Source organism: Aythya marila, assembly GCF_965140915.1.
Source record: "Aythya marila genome assembly, chromosome: 8".
NCBI lineage: Eukaryota > Metazoa > Chordata > Aves > Anseriformes > Anatidae > Aythya > Aythya marila.
Window position 1 is genome coordinate 2,949,217 of NC_139049.1, and position 24,483 is coordinate 2,973,699.

Consider the following 24,483-nt stretch of genomic DNA (forward strand, 5'->3'; position numbering starts at 1 on the left):
GCCAGCTACCTGACTTGATTCTACTTGCACAGAGCTGAGATTAGATGCAAGGGATTACTGAGCCTTTCCTCTGCACTCAAAGGCACTGTTATTTCCCTCAAGATGAAATAAGTTGTTTCCAATTGTCATCAGCGTAAACTTAACCTGGAATTCTAATGCACTGGGCCTGCTCCAGCACTGCCCTGCTCCAGCACTCCTGTGATGTCAGTCTCTTAGTTTCTCACTCTCCATACTGTTAAATGCCATAAACAGTAATTCCTCGATGAGAATTTTTTGGCCTCATCTCATCCTCACTTATCTCAATATCAGTGTCTTCACTGACTTGAACAGACACTGAGATGGGCTTGAAAGAACACCAATTAAGTGCACAGAGAACCAGATCTCCACTTCACAGTTCTGTAGCCGTTAAAAAACAGAGAAAAATTGCATCAGTGACCTTGATGAAAACTAAAAATAATTTTTTTTTTTTGGATTTTTTTTTTTTTTGAGATTGGGTTTGGGGAAATGGTAGCATCTAACATTAGGATATGACAATGTTTATGAAATGGTATTTTTTCCTATCATTTCAGTGATTATATTTTCAGAGCTTTGCTTTTATTTTCTGACACACAGGGCATTTTATACTGCGTAGAAGGGTTCCTCACAGGCTTTCGCATTTGCACAAATACAATAACAATGCTCTCTCATAGTTCAAGTCCCACTATTTTGTGATGAAAAACCTTGTTTATTCACACACAAAGGGCCATCCTGCTGTTATAAAAATCCCCTGGCTAAATGCTTCAGTAAAATGCCTGCCGAAGAAAAAATAATAATCTAACTGTCCTGAATCCCCTGAGACTCTGGCTCCAAAGAGGTACCAACAAGAATTCTCCTTGAAAACGTTACAAAAAACGCAAGTACTCTCATAAAACAACTGCGTTCTGTGTTGGGGGGGAGATTTTATCTTGCAGAAGCCAAAAATGTCCTTATTGCTTTCCCATCATGAGTTGTCATGCTTCCAGAATGGATTTTGTTCTTTGTCAGATCCCTGGGGTCCTATGCAGAGCTGGCAGGGGGTAGGAGAGGAGGGCACAGGCAGATTCAGTGTTATGGCAGCTTGCCTCAGGGTCCAGGGTATTCCTGCTCTATTTCCTCATTTTTCTCTCATAGCTGCTTGCTGGGTTAAACCCCATCTGAGGAGGGTCATGGTGTAAGTGCAGTGGGTGTGTATGAGTTGGAGATGACAGCGCGAGGACAAAAGCAGTGCCCATAAGAAAAGGTGCTAAATCCCAGCCCGTGCTAGTGAGAGATGTAGGTGGGTGAATGGAAAAGGCAGAGTTGTGGTGTGAGTGTGCCTTGAGCCTGCAAAGTGGCAGGGGTAGGGTCAATAAATTTGATTTCCCACTTCCCAGGCTAAGGGGAGACCTGGGACCAGTGAGGACCTGACCACTGCGCACAGCTGCTGTGGCATCACCTCACAGCCTGCAGGCCTGATGGGAGCAGCAGCATTACACTGCCCATTCATCGACCCTCACTGCACTGCAGCAGTGCCTTCACCTGGTCCTGATCCTGAGCACAACAGGGAGCCAGAAACAGGGCTTGGGGTAGAGCTACAGGCTGCCCCCAGGCAGGTGGGCCCACAAAAGCAGAACTATGCGGGTGGATTTTAAATTTTTGCTATGTAGAGTGCCTTACAGACAGCCATGCCTGGAGCATGCGGGGGCACGAGTGTCCTCCATACTTTGTAAGAAAAGAAATTTGTTTGAAAAGAAGCCCATATTCTTTTCAAGGTAATGACTAAAATTCAAGATTAACAAAAGTGTTCCATACCAGAATATAACGTTAAAAGACTTTACCATGAAAAATGTATACTTCAGAAGGTACCCCTTTGTTCTACTTTTTTTTTTTTTTTTTTTGGTTATATCTGCTAGAAATAATGACTACAGAATCTCTTTCAACAAAAGGTCATTTATGTCAATGGACAGAACACAGAGGATCAGATCACCTGTGGTAATTGCAAATTAATGCTCTACTGCTAATGCATTAACTACACAATATTGATCTACAATTGAATCATACAGGCTACTGTGAAGTGATTTTTACTTTAATATTTTTTACGCTTTTATTGCTTTTTCCATAATGCATTTTCTCTTTCCACTGGAATTTTCTATAATCGTCTCCATTTTTAATTTCCTACAGTGAGATGACTTTGAAAAATGTATGTCTGCCTCAAAGCCTTGCAGAAATCTAACAAACCATCAATGTGACATGCTAAAGCACACACATGATGCAAAAGATGCAAAAAATCCAATATACATCTTACTTTGACAAATTGTGGCTTTAAAAAAAAAGCTCACTTTAAAGAAAACATACTTCAGCCTCACTGCAAGCCTACAGTAATGAACTGTACATCAACAAGTTGTGGCTAGACATCTCTAGAGCATTGGCTATTTGAGAAAAGTGCAGGACTGGATAAAGGAGTGCTGGATAGATACAGCTTTTTTTTTTCTTTCTTTCTTTTCTTTTTTCTTTTCTTTTCTTTTCTTTTCTTTTCTTTTCTTTTCTTTTCTTTTCTTTTCTTTTCTTTTCTTTTCTTTTCTTTTCTTTTCTTTTCTTTTCTTTTTTCTTTTCTTTTCTTTTCTCTGAATTTCTTGCTTTCACTGAAAAGGGATTGATTTGTGTGTGTTACAAAAAACTACAGTCTCGGGGAATCAGCCAAAGAAAAACTGAAAAGTTTCAGCATTTTCAATGAAAAATTAAAAACAAGTTTTGTTGTTGTTGTTTTCCCAACTGTTTCTGAAGTCCATAACATGGAAGAATGAGGCCATTTGCTGTATAAAAGTTTAATGCCAGATACAACTAACTACAATGATCCAGTGTGTTTTCAACATCTGATGCAAAACTTTCTTACATATGAACATTTTGTCAGTAACAACACTAAAATGTGTTCTAGCGGAGGGAATAGTACACACAGTGAATAATGAAATTCTTTCCCAGAACCATTCACTAACATACCTGCTTAATACCACTTGCAGTGGTTGTAGGAAAAATAAAAATATGGTTTACCAAGTGACTCCTGACTTGCATTCCTGTGTATGATGATTTTGTAAATGGAAAATAAATCCCCACATTTTAAAAATAAAAGCGATTGGAAAAAATAATGGAGAACTGATTGCAGGTAAAATAGCTGCAGAGGAAAACCTGATCTTGCTTTTAATGGAGGTACATTTATTATTCATAAACCTCTTCTCGAAGAGATATGCCACATGGCAATTAAATCAACTCACACAAAGCCTTCGTATTTTCCTTGTTCATGATCATCATCTTCTCCTGGTAGAGAAGACCACTCTCATTCGGCATAGCCAAGTGCAGAATGCAGTCCTGCACTGCCAAAGCCCTGGCTGTTTGCTTTCTGCCTCTGGATTAGTTTCTCATAAGGTGTTTACATGGTTTTGGAAACATAAAGTTAGAACATAAAATGCACAGCACTGGGTTAGTTTATTCACAACCACTTCCAACAGTATCCAAAGCATATACTTCAGATAAAACTATGGGATGCACATGCAATTCTCCCAGTACAATCCCAGAGCTCCTACTTAACTCAGAGACCAGCAAAATAGTGAATCTTAATACACTGAATCATTCAGTACATCACTTAATTTGATATTATGTCCAGATTCTGTACTTGCTCTGTGGTTTTGTACTGAGAAAGCAACAGGGACCTGTCAAAGCAACAGAAGTTTTCACTACTGAAGAAAGAACAACTGAGGCATTTGGTACCAAGGACAGGTGAGAGAGAAACTAGGATTCAGGGAAAAGTATATTAGCCAGCTATTCCTATGACCTTGTTGTCACGCAGACTGACAACAAGGCTTGTACTGATTCTCATAATCATAATTATGTTCCATAGATAACCTGTGAAGATAAGGTTGCCTTTTTCTGTCCATCACAACGTATCTTGCTTGAACAGCAAACAGATGTTTCAGTCTAGTCCTGGTCAAGTGTATCCCTTGTAAGAATATCTATATGGATTACCTGTCTTCCTCTCCCTTCCACTTGCCTTCCCTTAGATGAGGGAAGTATTTACGGCCTGTACTCACAATCTTGCATGAGGTTTTCTAAAGGCTTATTTTTAAATAAATGTAATTGAACTAGTTCAGACCCTCAGATAACACAGCACTTTTAGAATCCATTTATCTCAGATTAGCTTAAATGTCTTCCCTGTTTCACTGAAACAAAAATAGGCCACTCAAACTGAGGATGAGTTTGATCCAGAGGAGTTTAAAAGCAGTTCTAGAACTGATTAAAGTTAAACTGGTGAAGCTTGAGGACAAGAAAAGAGGTTTTTTACCATCTCTGGGAAAAATCTGTTGGAAAGGGCAGAAGACCAGTATAGATCCAAGTCATTTCTGGAAGCCAGGTCCAGGGAAGTTAATCATTACTTAACAGAAAATAATGATTTAAAAACATGTAAAGCCAAAAATTCTCTCTCTTGAGCACTGACTGGGATGTCTGCATTAGATATTTCAAAATTTCCCATTGCCATTGGGGCAAACCAGCAGAAAAGAAAAGAAATAATAGAAAGTAAACAGCTAGAAAGTCTATATAAAGGAAACATGCATAAATGTCATTTTAAAACTTCATTTTTAGCCATCTAGAAACATATGTAGTAGAGGTAGAACAGAAAATCATTCCACTTTGTGTAGTTGCGATCATGTAACATTGTAACTGACAAAGCTATCAAAACTGCAGCTCTATTAGCAATAACAAATGAAATGCATGCATAGCACTAAAAACATTCCCTTGCCATTCCTACTTTTTGTAGAAAAATACTGCTTTGTAATTTGTTCCATTACTTAGTACTTATATTGAAGAAGCTCTCAGAACACCGTGTAAGAAAGGTAGATCTTTTGTCTGTTCATGAGAAAAGAAGTTTGAAGCATTCCCATACAAACTAGAAAAATAGGAGTTGTTATTAATAAAGTCAAACAACATAACAAGTCTATAAAAAAGCAGTAGGTTTCCAATTCAGCTCCTCAAATGATAACTTTTATGTACTGTGCATAAAAAAAAGTTATCGTATGATTGTTTTTTGTAACAGCAGACAAGTGACTAATATCAATAGTCACTGTGCAGAAAAGATGGTCACACTGAAACTAATTTTTAATGTCAAAGTGAACTGTGGGAATGAAACCACTCCAGCCATCCCATAGAGTGACACAAAGCCAATATCCACAGGATCCTCAGCTGCTGTTGTCTTTGATGGGAACTCCGCATTGAGGGGACAAGTATCTACCAGAATATAACAACCTATAATGGAACTATATAAGTTAATTACCACGCACTCCTTATCAACTTGTCTAACGTGTATGCCACAATGATGCCCTGGCATGCCTATTAGAACATGGTAAGGTGCTGATTTCCAGCAAATATTCTGGTGTACATACTAACAGGCTACTGACATGTTTAAAGTTTAAATCCCATAGATTATAGAAAAAAGCGGTAATATACTTATGGATAGCCTTTCCCCAGATTGGTATTGTGACACTCAAAGTCTTCTTTTGGCAATTCCTCCTCCTACTCCATCTAAAATGAATGTATTTTAGTGAGAAACATGTCTAAAAACATGAAAATTGCTTTCAGTGGTATAAAAAACCCACTATGCTAATGTTTGAAAGGAACATACATTATGCCTTTAATTACAGTTATTTAAATTCTCATGTTTTAAAGAAAAAAAAGGTACCTGTAAAACAGAAGCTCCACTGTACAGAAACTGGAGCCCACTTTCAGCAGAGTCGATGCCTCCAGTTGCTAAAATGGGAAATCCTGGAAGAGCACGGGCTATAGCAGACACTGCACGGAGGGCGATAGGCCTAATAGCATTTCCTACAGAAAACAAGAACATTTTGTTAGTAATGTGAGAGCATTCCCTGATATAATCCTTCATGACAGAAAAATCAAGAACTAACATTTAATTCTGAAATGCAGAGGTTATATTAATTATAAAAGGACATGAACTGGGTTTTAAGTGGTATTAATGCTTGTAAAAAATTATAAATTTGGATGAAAAAAAAGCAAAAATATTTGGATAACATTGCAAAGGTGGCTTGAAAATTTTAGCTGATGCTCAAATAAAACCTAGCAATGTCTGAGACAGAAAGCAATATTTCATTAAACACTGTAGACAAAGAGATCTATGATTTTACACAAAGAATTGGGTTGATTTTTTTGAACACATATGTTGCACAAGTAAGAAGGCGCATCCCATTTATTTGTGTCTGACTAAAAATTGTTTAAAAGCACCATTTCACTGCACTTGACACTTCATATATTATTTAATATGTTTCCCTTTTGGATGTTTGTAGATTCAGATAATCCTTTAAGAAAGCCCCTGATAACTATTAATATGACAGTCAGAAGCTCAAAAGAGTAAAGTAATTCATTTAGGGTTAAATCTCCACAACTGCAGCTTACATTTTCAAATGGCATACAGAGGTTGAGTCAGACAACTCCTTGTTACATGTACATGTATAGGAGTTATGGTTAAAGTCTCAATATGTTGTCTGCAACGCATCTGCTTTGGCTGCAGCCTACTGATGGTAAGCAACTATTTAAAACACTCATATAAATGTCTCTCATTAATTGATGGATGATGTAGACAGCTGACACATTCAACTATTTATTTTTAGTCTAGTTGGGATTTCTCTGGACAATTTCCTTATTCTTATAATTTCTATTTAATGTAGAGAACTTTTAGGATAATTTTATGTTATCATTGGAAAACAATACTGTAGTGTAAGGGAGGGACACATTACTCCCAGAGGAACTGGCTGGCTGCCAACCTACACAAGGAAATGGAAAAGTAAGGTGTTAGGGAACTTGGGGAAATACTATGATATGAAACACTTCTGAACATCTTCCATGGCTACTGTTATAACCTCTAAAAAGTTAACCTCCTACAAGGGCAAACAAGCAGAGGGTAAGAAAGAAAGAAAACCAATGCAATAAACTAAGAAAGTGGAAAAAGTAACAATTCAGGAGCATGGGAAGAGAGCAAACAGTAGTTACTGCACCAGCACAACTCTGCTTGGATGCCTGACCAACACTCTTGTTTCCTTCAGATAAAACCTCCTTCTTCAACCCAACTGATCTGTGTTGACATCCTTCCTCTACCCTTTGCGAGCACAGAAGCCTGCTAGCTGAATTTTTAATCTAAGAAAGTCTTTAGCAAAGATAAGTTGTTTTTTTTTTTTTTTTTTTTCAAGCAGCTCTGTCTCACTGAGCCCAGCATCAATCCTCCCTCCACCGTTCCCATCAGCTCTTCCTCTGAGGCAGAGTTTTACTGGTGCCCACAAAGGACTTAGTGTCAGCTCAGGACTCTGCCCTCTAGAAACAGCCTCTGCCTTACTTCTGCATCAACTAAGACCTCTGCAGTCTAGATGGCTGGGTCAAATAAATAGGACAGTTGCACTGTCACTTTGTAAAGGAGACAGTTTATCAAGGTATTTTTCCATTGCAGAAAACTGAAATTTTGTTTGTCTTAACCATTAAAAATACTCTGCTTTCAGCTCACATTGCCTTTTACAACATATCACTGCCCTTCACTGCAACCCTGATAGACAACACTGAATTCACAGGTCATCCGGGCTCATCAGTATTACACACATTGACATTCAAAAGTGCACCTAAGCAGTCTCTACTGGCACCTGCTATGCATTCAGCACAAAATTATCTTCTTGAGCAATGGTATCTTCTGCTCATTTAGGATAGACACCTTCTCAATATATACTTAATACAATACGTCTTCCTTCTTCAAGAGCTGGCCTGCTATCAGGACACATCAGACATTCTCCAATGTCCACGTCAGTGACCAGGACTGCTCACAAGTTTTACACAGATACTTCTTGCTCATTTAACAAAGGCTACATCGGGGTATGGTGTTTTCTGCATATAAACTGCTATCTTCATATATGGGCAGCCCAACCCTGTATATTTTGGGGGTAACTAGACATTGGTTCATAAAAATTACCAATCTCACAAAAAAATGCCTTAAATAATCTAATAACATAACAAAAGAGATCACACAAAAAGAAGCTGGAGCTGAACAGAAACTTTCCACTGGACAGTAATGACTATTTGCCATCATTTGAGCTGGATCGATTGTAATGAGTTTGAAAGGAATAGAATGATTCTCTGAAAGAGGTTGGCTGCTAGTATCCAAAGAGCAAATATTACAACAGAATTGATGGCCCAGCCTTAGAACAAAGACCTGAAACAACAACAAAAAATGGAACCCAGGTGTTTACTCAGATTTATTTATGAAGTCTTTCAGAGACCATACATACTAAGACATACACTAAACAACCAAAACCATTGAAAATAACAAAAATCACTAGTTTGGAAAATTCTTCAAATATTCAGTGTTTGAAATTGAGGCTACAGGTAAGCATCAGACTTTTTATATTGCTTTCAGGCACTGACACAGCTACTCCAGAATCTCACTGTGATGAGGTAGTTATTTTTCAGAAAGGTGAAAGAACACAGAAGCTGGTAACTCTGAAATTGTGTGTCTACAGGGAAATTTCTTCCCAATCTGCATGAGTTAAAAACTGTCATCTGCCTTAAGGCATGAAGGTTTATATTCTTTTAACCCCAATGTAACTCTGAGAGTTTGCATTCAATCAGTAAGTCTTATAGACCCTTGACCTTAATGATACCCTGTAGAAAAGTTCCACATAGAAAATATTTCTAGATTATAATTGTTCCTTTTTTCAGTCTGATTAAATTAGCCACCTTCTCACTTTAATGAAGGTCTCTGTACAATGGTCAGTGAAGAAAAAGGAACAAATGACAGTTTATTTAAGGTTTCAGCACAATAGGTAATCAGAAAGGCCTTCAGTCAGCCTAAAGAAATCAAGCATATGATTTGATGAAGCCTAGCAGAGATGGCAGTAAGGCTTAGAATTTATTATGGAACACATGCTTTTTAGTAGTAGCTGCACTTGATATCCATAGCATGAGTTATTACTTACATTTGGTGATTAGGAAATTAGTTATAAATCGGTACAATCGTGAAAGTGTTCCATTCATCTATAATTCAACCAAATGAATTTAAAAACATTTCAGGAGTGCTTCTGATGAGAGTAAATAAATGGCTCTAATGACAATCAAAGAGTTGACCGAGGTGTCACCATTCATCCCAGCATTTTTTTCTTTAGCATTTGAGACAACAGAACACAGAAAGCATATCAGAACGTGCAGCCATTCTCCTGGACATTTCTCGGTCAACTGTTCAGAACCCTTCCCTTCTGTAATAAAAAGTGCTGGCCTGGAGTACATTGTCATTTACTTGTGATAGCGGATCCCATTGCCTAGCGAAATGTTGAGAAAACCTTCCAGATTAAAGAAAGAATAAATAAATAAATAAATAAAACCACACACTGTAGTGAAGCCAAACTATCATGAAACAAACAAACAAAATGGGCAATGAGTTTGACCCAGTGTCTCTATTTCCCTGCATTTTCATGTGAGTACCACAGGAAGGTAATAAATTTCATTACAGCGATTTGTGGAGAAGGAGTTTTTAAAAGGCTGAAATAAAGGAGATTTAATGCCAAATTGTAAAGGAGCTGTAAGTAGTAGTGGGACTTTGCAGAATGTTGTCTGATAAAACCAGTGGTATTTAAGAAGCTGAGATCCAAATCCAGCATGTATTTGAAAGAGTTCTCATATGCTAAAAAACAAGCGTCTACCACATACTTTGACATGTTGGTACCTGTAATTTCACTAGTTAAGCACCCGTAGCTGGGGAAACTGTTGATAGGGTACTCTCTTGATAGTAGCGGTACAGCTGCTACCAGATACTAGATATGGCTGTCATTTACCCTGCTGTAAAATAACGAGATTTAATAAACAAAGTGCATTTATCCAGACCTCAAGCAGGGGAATGAGATCTGAAAATGAAAGAGAGAAAAATATGTGGTGGAGATGATATGCTACCGTATGTTGAAAACTACTCTTTCAAATCTCTCATTACGGAACAAAGACAATTACATGAAGATTAAAGCAATGAAATAGCTATGTGACACAAAAATCCCTGATATTTTTTCTTGCTGTAAACCAAAGTGCATTAGTTTTTGTTCCTTTGTTTGTATTTGTTTGCTTTTAATAAAAGTCAGATTTTTTTTTTTTGTGACTATGAAGGACAGCAGTAGAGTAAATCCAACAGGCAGAATACATCATGAAGGAGAAGCAGAACACAGGTCCTTCAAACACTTCACCCTGTTTAGTACAGGTAGGCTGAGTTGTCTTTGCCCTGAGGACAACAGACAGATGACAAACCGATAAGAGATGTTTTTCCTGCTTATTTGTTTCATCATTTAATTTTCCTTTGGAAGTAAAAGCCCTTTACCAATGCCAGAAGGCATATTTTTTATTACAACTTTGTAAGTACTTGGAGTCCCTGTAGGACCCAGTTCTGCCAAGCACCAAAAACGTTCACCAGACTGAGGCTAGAGAGCCAAATGTAAGGCCCTCTTCAACGACAACTCTGGAGTTAACTTCAGGCAACTCTGTAGCTTTGGAAGTTCTGAGCAAAATCAGTTCAGAATTTCTTGATCCCAATGATCCACATATGGGGGCGGGGGAGAGGAAAAATAAAATAATTCTTAGTAATCTTCAGTACTGGGCTACATTCTCACCTGCAGTGTTATGTACAAGTAGTTTAAAATCTTTAATATACCTGAAGCAGCTCTAAATGGTCTAGGTAAAGATGATCCACAACCAGCAGAACTGAATCAATTCAGACTGCAGACTGATAACTCTGAGCCTGAATCCTGAAAGGGGCTGAATGGCCTTTATCAAACTCTATATATACAAGACGGGCAGATTTACACAAAAAGCACACCTTTGGTTAGTAGATGACATCAAAGCAAATTTTTGTAACTATGGTTACTAAATGGAATAAAAATGAATTTGGGTCATAATTCTCTCCATTCTGTGCATTGCAAAGCAAAATTTATTTTTATTTGCATTATGTTATATTACACTTCAGTTGTTCTTTATAAATTCAATATCAGATTTAAACCACAAAGCCTAAATATTACAAAGAAAAATAAGATGATACTAAAAAACGTTATGATTAATAAATTACTTTTAAACTCTATGCTGCCAAAAAAAATATCTATATAAAAAAGAAGCAACTCATCATCCTCCTTCTCTCTTTGACTACATTATCTGAAGAAAGCTGACATTGTTATCTCCCTAACTGTTAAAGTTAATAAAGCTAATGACAACAGAAGCCAAGTGAACATCAAACACCAGACTTGGGCGAAAAAGCTTTACATGAGAGAATTGATCTGGGAAAGTTCAGGCATTGCAGATGATCAATCCAATCCTGCGGAAAGTAACTAGATAAGAAAGTTTGAGTATTAGGAAACAAACACAGAAAACATAGTTCTTTTTAAAGACATTTCCTGCATAATGTGTTGGCTGCCTCATACTAGTCATCAAAGTACATATATACATATATATATAACGTGCATTTGTAAACAGTCCAGGGAAACATACAAGTTATAAACAATTCATTTGCATTGCATTTCTTCTGATTGCAATTATTCTATATGTTCTTTCTCTCTCCCACCTGTAGGTGGCCACCATAAGCTACACTTATCAAATAACTCATTAGCAGGGTTTTCAATACTGTCATATCCAGATAATTAGCAATTTATTTAAATAACCAATTTCTGTGGAAATAATTGTCATGAAATGCCCTGAACCTACTTTTTATAAACTATAATAAAAGTGTTAAGATAATCCCTGACATTTGCAAATGCCATTAGTTCACCTTTCCTTTTGATAGTGCTGTGGCATTATGTTTAAACAATTACCCGATAACGCGGCAGTTTAATGAAACAGTGTAGCAACACATCCTTCAAAATGGCCAGTGAATGCATTTGTATGCAGAAGAAAATCCAACCAACAGACATGTTTAGAGAGAAAAACGATCCACATTGAGGTCCCCAAATGGGACATACAACATTCAGTGCACTAAAAAATATAGGGTGTGCCCCAACAGCAAGTTCACGATGGACCTCGCCACAGCTTTACTGGTGCACAGCACAGTATTTCTGACTCAGCTCAGGACCTGGAGAAGACTCCTTTCACTGCTCCTGATCCATTTCACAGCCTGTTCAGTCCATCACTACTTAAACATTAATAGCCACTTGCCAAAATCAGCAATAATGATGCACTATTTACTTAGGCTCTGGCTATTTCCAACCAAAACTTTAAAATATGCACTCATTTACCAAACAGAGCATTTGAGAGACTATTCATTTTATGGCACATCTCTACAACAGTTAGCCACATCTTCAATAAAATGAAACGTTAGGTAGCCATTGCCTTGATAATTTCTGAAGGGTGACTTTAGAATAAAGTTAATGACTGCAGATTTAAAACAATTTCTATCTTATTCTCAACTCAGACTCAAGAAACTGCATCGACTGACTGCATTCTACTCATTTTTGTTAGCATATCACAACTATGTATGACATTTATGCCCTGATAAAGTGATGGTGTGTTAATATTTTCTCTGACAATCATTCCTCATCTTCCCCCCCCCCCCCCGCCTTTTTTTTTTTATTTTCAAAGTTTACTTCTTATTCAATTATTCTATTTGGAATACTCGTGGGTTTGAGTCCAATGTGTACCTGGAAAAAAGGCAGTAATAGTTTTGCATCATGTTTCCTTTAACAAAAATTGCCCCTAAATGCAAAAAAATGATGGAACTTTTATAAGCATAGAGGAAAAACAGTATCCTTTTTAGAATTTATTTTTACCATTTTTGAATTTCTCCCAATTATTTATGCTCTTTCAGCTGAAAGTTCATAAAATCACCAGAGTTCTCACACAATAAATGTTTAGCAGTCATTGGAGACTTCTCTCAATTAAAAAGGTTAGAATCAGAGAAAGCGAGAGGAAAAAAGTAAATTTTTCTTATCTGTAGATATTATTTATTCAGGAAGACCTGAGGGAATTTTCAACCGTATCGAACTTCAGTAGGAAAAATCAAGAGGACAGATAGAAATTGTTCTGTGATTGCTGCAAGAGCCGGTTAAACATTTTCTAACAAAGCCATTCTTTCACTGCAAGCTGCAGATCCACTAAAATCAATACTTTTGGTGATCTGCATGAAGCCCAGCAAAATGTTTTCTGTTGCAACTTATCAGCTGCTCTTTATTCATGTTTTCCAGGTTGGTATAGTAATGACAACGATAAAAGCAGTGCTAATGGGGTATGCTCCCAGCATAGCACGAGGAAAAGGACACATGCATTAGACCAGCATAAAAGTGTGGTAGGCCATCTAAGAAATACTGTCCACAGTTACCAGACTAAAATGTTGCAACCATTGCAGGGGCACAGGAAAGTTCCTGACAAATTCTGCTGGGTAATGCTCTCCCCTGAAAGATGTGAGTGTTTCATTTCAGCACCCGAAGTCTCGCTGCCCTCTTATTCCAGTGCAGAGGCAGATGTGTTTAACTCCAAGTCCAGTAGAAGGGTTTGTGGCTATTTACCCAGAAGCTTACAGATCTGTTCAAAGGCAGCATTGCCCCTGTCAGCCTCAGAGGCAGTGCTACCTTTGTTTGAGCTGGCTTTAACCTCCTTAACAACAACAACTACCACGGTCAACATGACCCTGGCGCCAGAAAGCAGGACGTGCGTGTGTCCAAGTGTCTGTGTGGGTACTGTAGTGCATACATAATTCTGACCATACGAAGGCAATTTAGTACATCTGAGTAAGGACACACTGGCAGAGTGGCTACTGACTGCTGAGCAGGGCGCTGAGGCTTCCACAGTGTTTTTAAAAATAAAAGCTTTACTGAAAATGCAGCACAGCAACTTTGCAGGTTATTTACAAAACCTGAAGTATATCTTATCCTGTTTAATACTCATTGGTCTGGGAAGTCCATTGCAGCAAGGGAAGCAGAGCTTAAGAAAGAACAGCAAATTAAAGAACGCAGGTAACCAGAAAGCTTACATGAAGTATTTCCTTTTGCCTTTACATAACTCATTACCAGACTTATCCCATTTTGAGGTTTATCTATTTTATCCAGTTGGTACCCTCTAGTAATACACAATCTTATGTATGTATCTATTTGTATCTATTTATATATTAAAAATACAAAAAAACTCGTAAGATAGCATGAACATAAAATTTTTGTGAGACAAATGACTTCAGTTCAGCTGAAAGCACTGTATTTCCCTGTGTAATAGTGTGTCTACACACACATCTGCCATTTTATTATTACATATCTATATAATCTGTGTGAGTATATATATACACGTATACTCAGTAGATATATTTCCATATTCACATATACATAAAACAGTGGATGACACGTCCCCTGATAAAACCTGTTATTTCAACACTTCAAGTGAAAAGTGTTAAAATAAATGGCTCATCACATACAATGTGTTAAAATAAATGTTTATTTCAACACTGTGTGTATCATAGCCATTTATTTCAACACTTCCCGTTTCTCAAGACTCACACAACCAAGAGTAGGAGATCTGATAGCTATAGCTAAGGTAGTTGAAGCACACAGCCTTACTCATCTGCTTGCCATAGGATGAGTAGGAAGTTAGCTGACACTTTTTTTCTCCCAGCAATAAATGGAAACTACCTACCTTGACTGTTCATGGGGATCTGCATGTGTCTGTTAGCTGGTGGGCTACATCATGATTTGGAAAGAAAAAGCCGTATCAGAGTTTGTTGAGAGGGTTGGAAAGCAAGCTGCTGCTATCAGGGCAGCATTTGGAAAGGAAGAAGTGTATGGGGACTTTTGACAATTTCACTTTGCAATTTTGGAGTTTGACTCAAAGTTATCCGGGCAGACAAGGATTCAGGTGAACAAGAACAAAATGTGGAGCTGTTCATGCTGAAGGATGAAAGGGACATGATTTTTGCAGGAGCAACTGTAATTTGGTGATCAAATTATGAGTTAGGACAGAACAGCTGTGTTCCCTCCTTATCCTGCTGAAAATAGTTTCTTGGGAGGATTCTTCAGGTCCCAAGACTTGCCTTATTTATTTTAATACAGTACCTGCAGGATCTTAGGAACAGGAGCTTTCCAAATTTTAGTTGTCTCTACAGCACAAATATAGTCATTGGGAGCTATGTGTTAATGTGTTTAGATTAGATCAACATGTGAAACTGTTCCTACAAGCTGAGCTTGGACATTACATTGTATGGCAGTGTTAAACTAGCATGACTTTCTTTCTCTACCTTATTTAGTGAGGAAAGCACTAGAAAATAATATTCCCTGGTAGCTCCTGCTGGAGCTGGAGGGCATTCTTCCTTTATAGATCAGTTTCAGTAAGGGACAGAGGCAGGATGAGGGTGAAGAAATTTAAATAATTAAGCAACATGCACAAAGACTCCATGAACTACCAGTCCCCTCCAAGCAGTATTTACAGCTAACTTGCCTGCAATGTCTCTTTACAGCTTTCCTCCCTTTGAAAAACACACAAAGCATGATTAGGCTCTAGCAAGACAGTGTGGCCTTAAGAAGATAAACACTTCACGGGGGGTTCTCATTTTTTTTCTATTTTCTTCCCTGAAATTGCAGATCTGTGTGCTGGTCTGGACAGAGCACAAACCTACAAACTGAACTAACAAAACGTTAGTGAAGACTTCAACCAGGACACCCTGTCAGAAGACTGTTTTGCACCCAGTCAATGAAAGACCGAGACCACAGTTTCATCAACACACAAATAAAGTTACTGCCTCAAGCCAAGGCACTCCACAGCGCTAGTTGCCGATATTCAAACATCTCTCTTCCTACAAAGTTTTCTTTGTCCAATGTCACCTTTGGCAGATAAAACACTATAATCATTCTGCAGCAGAATACAATGCAATGAAAGTTCTCGAGGAAAAAAATGTTTTCATTCTTTCACTTTCTTCAGATGTGATTAGTTCCAGAAAAAGGAGGTATCATCACTCCTTTGAAGGCACCGTATGTTATAAGATTGGTCCTCAGAAGTTGGCAACATGTAATAACAGTGCTTTATTCCTAAACATCAATCAGTTTCAAGAATGGCAGTTGCTCACAGAACAGTAATAATGGAAATATTCAGCTAATAACTACTGTAGACATTAAAACACTGTATGACAGATGTGAAGTGCTCGTTACACAAGAACACTTTCTCATAATTACAGTTTTATAACTAGGTACATAAGTTTCTAAATATTTAGTTCCTTATCCACCTGTATTTCTGTAATGAAATTTGCATGACAATACTTAGTTATCTGTAAAAGAAAAGGACCCTCCACCCCCACAGCGAGTCGATACTTTGGCTTTAGCTGAGACCTCGGCTGTGCAGGGATGACAGTTGTAAAGACAGGGCTTTTCTTCTGTTTCTTCCTTTTAATAACCTTCACAGTTACAGGAGGTTTCATGCCACTTCTCTAGCTGAGTGTACAGTGAGCTGAAGAGCTAACATCTTAATGGAAAGTGAAATAATAGCATGCCTGTGCTGTGTAAACTACCCGTGACATAAAGGAAGTGCAAACCTTATTTGTGGAGGCCTTTACTAGCTTTGGATATATTATCCAGGGTTAGTAATTAAAACATGTTTATATCAGTCCTACCTTTATATCAGCCACACAGCTCAGTGCTGGTTTCAAGATGAAATTACACACCTGTATCTTAACTCTGCCTTCTGCGTTAATAAAAAAATAACAGCATTAATAGGCTTAAACACTCATTTATTTTATGTATTCAGAGCAACATAAGGGGATGCAAGGGAATTCAGTGCGTTGCTCTGTCAGATCATTTTAATTGTTATCCAATGAGGGCAGCTCAGAGGGTGAGTAAGGGACTTAATTTATGTACTTACTCATCCCCTTGGCTTCCACTGAAGAAAAACGATAGCAACAAAACTCTAAACTGCATTCACTGGTCTTCAGTGATCAAAGTAAAGGCCAATTAACACAAAGCCAGGGGCCCACGTGTGTTTGTTGATTTTAAATACTCCTAGAACACACATTGGTACTACTAAAAATATACCAGCAATATTTTGCACGTATGCAGTGCCTTTTTGGAGAGAATATCCAAATGCTATACAAAGGTATAACATTTTTATCTCAAAAGACAAAAATGCAAGAGAAGTCCTGGAGAGGAAATGTGTGTGTGAGGAGTGAAAAATTTCACCTGCAAATATTAGGCAGCTGGCAGTCCTCCTGGTTACAAATCCCTTGTCCCGGGTCATCATATTGCCCTTTTCGCTAAAACTGTTGGTAATTTGGGGGATCTTATTTTACAGATAACCTCTCTAAATCAACTAGAGCAGGCTGCTTTTAGAAGCAAATCATACACTGATGTCCTGGTCCTCAGCACCTTATTCTGTGCATTTTCATGCGTGAATTTTTATGCACACTCAAAACACAACCTCAAGCACAGGAATAAGTCTGCTCACAGAAGCATACAGGGCTGTTGTTGACTAGTGCTGTCATCCATAAAAGAATTATGTTCTCCTTCCTTCCTCTTTTTCTTTAATCTAAAATAAAATGTACCTGAAAATTCATTCACTCTGGGAGCAATATCTTTGGGCAAAACTGGCTTGCTTCCTTGTTCTTCTGGGTGACAGAATTACTAGGAATTCTGAAGGTTATTTTAAACAATCAATGTACGTATGAAAACTAAGTGATCCCACTTGCGTGAGCTATCACTGCAATAATACTGTGTGTGGAGCGCTCAAAGAATACAACTCACAAAAGCATAAATGTTCCACATGAAATTCTAACACATCTGCTCAGCACTGAAAAGCCAGCATTTAAGTCCAAAGCACTAAAAAGCATAGACAAGTGCATTTTTGGAATCAAAACAAATGCTGGTAATTTAAGAAAATACTATGAAGCACACAAAGACGGTACAATGCCATATGTTGCACAATGCATCTGGTAATCAATTTAGTCCATGTGCCAAATTTACTAGAAGCCCAAATAGGCTTAAGTTCTTTATTCAGAAATTCAAAAAGTAAACTAGAAGCATTATAAACACACTGCACTTACAATTAGAAAAGAAGTGGATTTTTCTTTCTAGTTACATAATACAAATAAAAATTAATCTCCTAAATTATATCCCATAATGAATACATGTCCAAGCTTCACTTTTGATCAACAGCTTTCACAGACTCACAGTTTTAGGACATGGTCTGTTGCACAGCGTAAGAGATAAATGTGATTTTTAAATTATTTTTCATTCAGTGTTTATTTCTGTTTCGGAGGTTTGAAGTCATGAAGGTTTTATGCTGTCTTTTGTGATTCTATTCACAATATGTTACTGAAGATGTCATCAAACACAGACGTACGAGAAATCTTGCGTGTACTGTAGTCCTAAATCAAATATGAATTCACTGTTACAGTATTAAAAATACAGTGGAGATCCCTAATTTAAGTGGACAGCACCTATAAAGGCACCTATAAAGCCAAAATAAATGGAGTAGGATAATAGTTTTCAGACTTGGGTTACAGTGTCAATGCAGAGACTCGAGCTGTGTTAACTCACCAAGCTTGATCTTGCTTGCCAGAGCATGCTTGTCAATATTTAGCTCACAGGGAGCATGTCACGAGTCTTTACAAAAACTAGCTTAAATACAAAATACTATAGCTGCTGCTGTGATCCTTTTCCTAACACTGAGATTAAATTTTTGAAACTTGTTTTCAGCTTTTTAAACCAGAAAATGTGTGCCATATACCTACTGTAACAAGAACACGAGAAATGGCTTTAAGGGATTGCAATGTTGTTATAAGGGTTTATTAAAATACAGAAAAACACCAGATGCTTTACATTAACTGATTGGAAGATATTTCCATGTCAAACATACAAACATCACTTTCTCCTGTGACACTCTTTGTGCCACCATGCCTCCTTTTGCCCGACAAGCCTTTGTCTCAGCCAAGTGAATCTTATTCATGAGAAACAGAGAGAAATAGAAATGGATGTTGGAGACGTGCAAGTTTGGAAAACAGATTGTAAGAGTGACTAATTTCTTTTGTTTCTGAAGACTTTTATCACCCCGTGCTATCCGCCTTTACCTAGAAACGGGGGGTGTTCTCAGAGCTGCAAGATAGCAAGCCTGAGATGGAATGAAATCTCCATGCCAGCCCATTTAGCAAGGGAGCTCCTTGATAAAATTCCTCTTGACAGGACAGAACAAGATTCGCCATGACTTCCTTGCCTCCAGCAGGGTCTTCCTCCTCTCTGGATAACTGCCAGGGACAGATTCTTTAATACATATTTATGAACAACAAAGATGTAAACAATCTCTTAATTTGTCCAATAACCTAGATGGTACCATGTAGCAGGTATTTTCTAAATATTTCTTCCAGCTCCTATTTGGAGGTCTGAATTCTTCAAACCCCATCTTCTGTAAGTTCTGAAGAAGCTCCTTAATTTGTAAGAAAAAGCAACTGATTCTTAAATACCTTGTCTGGCAACACCTTCTCTGCAAGTGCTCCTGATAAACAGAGTTTATCAGGGCCTAGAATGAGAAGATTTCTCTGAGTACTGCCTTTTAAAATCTAAACAGCTCTCAAGTGGGCATATATCCAGAAATCAGTGAAAATGCTGCCAAAGCTGGTGTAATCAATACACAGGCAGCTGACATGGCATTAACAGTGTAAGCACAACAATAAATGACAGGGAGTAAGATAAGCTCAGCCCAGCCAAAATGGACTGGAGTAATCATACATACTTCTGAAAATCAGTACGTCACTCAGGAGGGCCATGGAACACATACAAATGGCCAGACACAACCATAACACGGTTAACCACGTACTCCTCGGCAGGCCTGCTGGTGAAACAAATCGCAGCTTTCTCCCTCGTTTGAGCTGCCAGTAACAAAGTTCTCCACAGCATCAGCCTTACCTCTGTGCTGAGTCGGGTACAGTACCGCACATTTCACTGCCAGACCTCACGCCATTAAGAACGCCCTCTCTGCAGAGCTGCCACAGCTGCACTGTGGATTTGTGCGTCTTGCTCTGAAAGAGTGGGGCACTGCACTCAGCAGTTCTCACTCAGCTCTCATTTAAACCAAATAATGTTGGCTAAATCCCTTACTACGAGTGTCCTTTGGGATCTGAACAGGACTTAGCGCTAAGATGGTTATACATTACATGTTAATAGGGAAGACATTTGCAATTACCTTGCAACATAGATGTTGCAAATTGTTTATAAATTGGAAAAACAGATGACTACAGCAGGTTTCCTAAAAGATTTTGTACGGTATGTTTGTGAGCAGCATATTTGTGTAGCTCCTTCCATACAATGATATGCCTGCATGAAAAGGCATATTAAAATGCAGATCCTTTAGCTGACTACTATATATTAGTTGCACTCTTTTGAAAGGTTAAAAAAAAAAAAAAAGAGTTCTGATAGTTGTGAAACACTTTTATAAATGCTTCTGGCAATAACTCATAAGGGATGAAGCAATGCCCAGTGAAATACAAACTTAGGATCTACTCAGTTAAACAAACATGCTATATTTTGTGTTCTGTATTTTATAAGTGAAGTTAGTGTTAGGATTTATTCATCACTGAAGATACTAAAAATACAGAATGTTAGAAGGATTTAGGTGAATAAAGATGTGTTCACTATGGCAAGTTCATTACAAATCATAGCTAATCAGTGAAGGTTCCTCCTATATGGAAGCAGGACAGCAGGAGTAACTGCTTAAGGATGTCCTTTTGACACTGCTGGATGTAAAGTAAAGCCCTGGGTTTAGTTGTTTATTTATTTAGTTATTCAGTTATTTACCCCCTGCCCCTCTCCATCCCTTGTATCTGATTGTCAAAGTATCCTGCAACTGGGTTAACCTAAGCAACCTATGCTGCTTAGTGCAGTTTCATGTAACTGAAGCCTTCTCTTCAAGCCACTTCCATTTCTGTAAAACACCAGTTGTGTTTTATAGATAGCAAGAAGAGTGGGAGTCCCAATATCCTGACAGAGATGCCTCAGACACTGAGGTTACCAGAGGTACTGAGCTACAGAAGTTGGGGTATCCTGAGAGCGGTAGTGGTATCCTGAGGCTGAAAGACAGCAGCCAGTTGGCCTGTCCTGCAAGCACAGCTGTCCCACAGAAGAGAAGAAAGAACAGCATGAAGCTTCATGTTAACAGATGTTAAATAAGAAGTCATTTTCTATTTATTTGTTGGCTCATATTTTGATGTTAAGCGTATTGCAAAATCTTTATTTTTCAACCATATCAACCCTGCTGCTGACTTGGATAGGGAGTATAAAGTAGCAGAAAAGACAATTATGGGCCCCATTCAATCAACAGCAGGGAACCTGTAACACCGACTTATGTTCACATAAATTTGGAACCCATTTCATTTCTCAGCTCTTTCCTTCTGTCACCTATACTGAAGCTCACTAAAGTCTCATAATCTGTATGCAAGTTTGAATCCATGTAACACTGCAACAAAGCTCTGCAGACCTGCGGGTCAACTTGAACACTGCCACCTAAAATTATCTTCTTGTGCTCTAGCCCGCGGTCACGTGTTACTTAAATGACCTCCAAAATGAATTGTAATAAGTTTTTAATGATAGAAATATATATATACATGTATTTGTTGTTGTTGTTCCAACACAGTAATCTCCTAAATATATGACACAAAAATATCCTGAGATTTTTTCGTGAGCATTTGCTTAAAATTGAAAGAGGTGATCATAAAAGAAAGAGAGACATACACCCACAGACCTGACAGACACGGAAAGACCATCAACCAGTGCTGACAAAGGACAATGTCAACGGGTTCAATCTTGTTGATATTAACAGTCCTCACCAGGTTGTAGTGTACATATGGTACATTCATCACTGCACATTACTGCAAACAAGTTTAAATACAGGCCCCTGTACTATCAGCCTGCTTTAAAATGCTGTCGCTTTTCTCTTTCTTCATCAATTCATTCCCATTCTTTGTTAATCAGACTATGTCTCTAAGTCGCTAACTACACAAGCACCCCTTACTTAACCATGTCAATCTGCATGATTATATGAACTGATTTCCCATTTACCTAGCTGCAGGCAGATTAAAACCACACATTCTTTCACCCGCGCTAGGACAAGCTAGGCCACAGTCTTTTTTTTTTAATACCATATTACATCTGAATAGAATTTCTGGTTTTATCTGAATCATTGTCTGACATTAGTAAGACTTGATAGCCTAATGGTTATCGATTCATGTATATATATATATCTATATATTTAAAAATTAAAAAAAAGACTTTTTGGAAATGAGTAATTCCAAATGGACATATTATATATGAAACAGGATGTAAAAAAGCAAATCCAGAGTACTCAACAACAGTGGTTTAAAGATTAATCAAATTACAGGCTATTGAAACTGCAGAATACACCTGGTTGCATTTCAGAGCCCTAAACAGACTAGAAACAGTTAATGATGATTTGATGGTTTTCTAGGAGTTTGAAACAAATGCTTGGCTTTTAGTCTGAGAGCAATGCTGGACATTTCTGTCTGATGCTTGGGGGATTCAGCCAACTAACAGATACATTTGGTGAAGAATCTCATTCTAGTCATGCCCTCCCTTCCTAATTTCCCTTTTCACTGTTTTGTCGTCTTTGCCTGTTCCTCAGGGAACTGAGTGATTGATAGCCTAATCCAATGACTGTATTACAGCTGCCTCAACTTGGACTCTTTTCCTTATCATTAGCAGTTAGCCTATGGTTAAATTCACAGCTCACTGCTTGGTACAACCCCTGAGATTTAAGGGTCTGGCCTTTAGAAAATATTTAACATAAAATTGAAATCTTGACATACTGAGAATTCAGTTCTCTGCAAGGTTTCTTTAATTAATCCAATGTACTGTACCATTGTTCTATATGAGACTGTGACATGGTGAACTGTTACTGACGCTCACAGAGATGTGTAATTCTAAATTAAACACTCACTTACATGTACCTACACTGCATTTGTTTCCCAAGTACATGTGCACAAAAGTGAAAATTTAAATGCAATCTATAACAATAATAAAATACAAACCAATTACATTTCAAGAGTAAAGACATTTCATTCAGTTCAAGCTTGGAATGAGCTTTTTTCAAAGTACGAGGAGAAAACACATCTTTGTTCAAAAGCTGTGTGTAAAGACCAATACTTCATTCTTCTTCAGGACTCATTTAATCTTTTGGCAAATTAAATCAATTATGATCATTTTTCATCAACTACAAATGGCACCTGTGATAGAAGCGTAAAATGTTTTTTTTTGTGGAAAGAAAATGGCTAAAAATATTAAAAGTGGAGAAAATATCCTTAGTCTCTGACCTTATCTGGAGAATAATACTTATTTTTAAATAGCTATGGGAAGGATGTAGACCTTGATCTATGCTGTAAACCTTTGCCCTACTTCCAGTCAGTCGATGAGCTGCAAGCTTCTATGAAAATGGCAGCTGAGTCCCAGATGAAAAATTATGCATCTCATAAACTGCTATTCTGCTGAAATGTCAAGCTATGGCAGGGCTGTACCTCAAACTCAGCACTTGGCATTTTCCTTCTGTCTGCTTTGTTGCCATGAAGCAAACATGAACAGTGAGGATTTGTGTAGGGCAGGTAGCAGGCGAGCTCCCTGTCAAAAATCTATTATTAGGGCTCTGATCTCTTCTGCACAGACCAGTGACGGCAGAACACTAAGAGAAATCAGACTGCTGCAAGGACAACACAGAAAACAGAGGACTCTTTGTGAATCCTGACATAATATATGCAAATAAGGGCTTTTAATGGCTGAGCTACATTTAACAGAAATAATAAACCAAAATTAAAATTGTACTATGGCATATATTTGTTTTTTACTCCTATCCACACTGTTTTATAAATATACGCTAATGTAAATAGTCTTTAACTCTCAGTAAATATTTACACTAAACAGGAATGCATATGCATATATACATTTTGTTTTATTTCCAGTGATGGGCAGCTTTTCATTCACTTCTATTGACCAAAATTAACACTGAAGAGTCACTGAGAGAACTGTGATTATGAAAACAAATGCTCTTTTTTCATTTTTCTTTTAATAATGTGTCATAAAATTAAAATTAAAAGGCAGCTCTTATTATTATAACTTCAAATTTTCCTCTTTGAATATAATTCATACATTTCAGATTAGAATATACACCCCTATTAATAATGTCAAATATTCATATAATGTATACATTTTAATTTAATGAAATAACAGCTGCGAAGTGTTCCCTTAAAAGTCACAATTGCTGTCTGGCTGTTTTTTGTTTGTTTGTTTGTTTTTTGGTAAAAAGAGACAGTTCCACTAACTAACTTACTTCAAAAGGAACTAATATGAACTGTCTCTGCTGATTCCCAACAATTATACATTTCCACATTTAATGACTGAATCTGCTATCTAGATATATTCATTTTGACATCTCTTGTGGTCAGCTGTGAAGACAGAACACACAACTTTTTGAATTTCC

At 37.6% G+C, this 24,483-nt stretch overlaps 1 protein-coding gene across 1 annotated transcript in view; it reads right to left on the bottom strand.

Annotated features, from left to right (window-relative positions):
- The window catches only part of DPYD (dihydropyrimidine dehydrogenase), a 341,375-nt gene that overhangs the window by 58,206 nt on the left and 258,686 nt on the right, over positions 1-24,483 (bottom strand). The window contains exon 19 of the mRNA XM_082765934.1: positions 5,723-5,865. Within this exon, the coding sequence (XP_082622060.1) occupies positions 5,723-5,865 (143 nt within the window). The remainder of the gene's footprint in view (positions 1-5,722; positions 5,866-24,483) is intronic.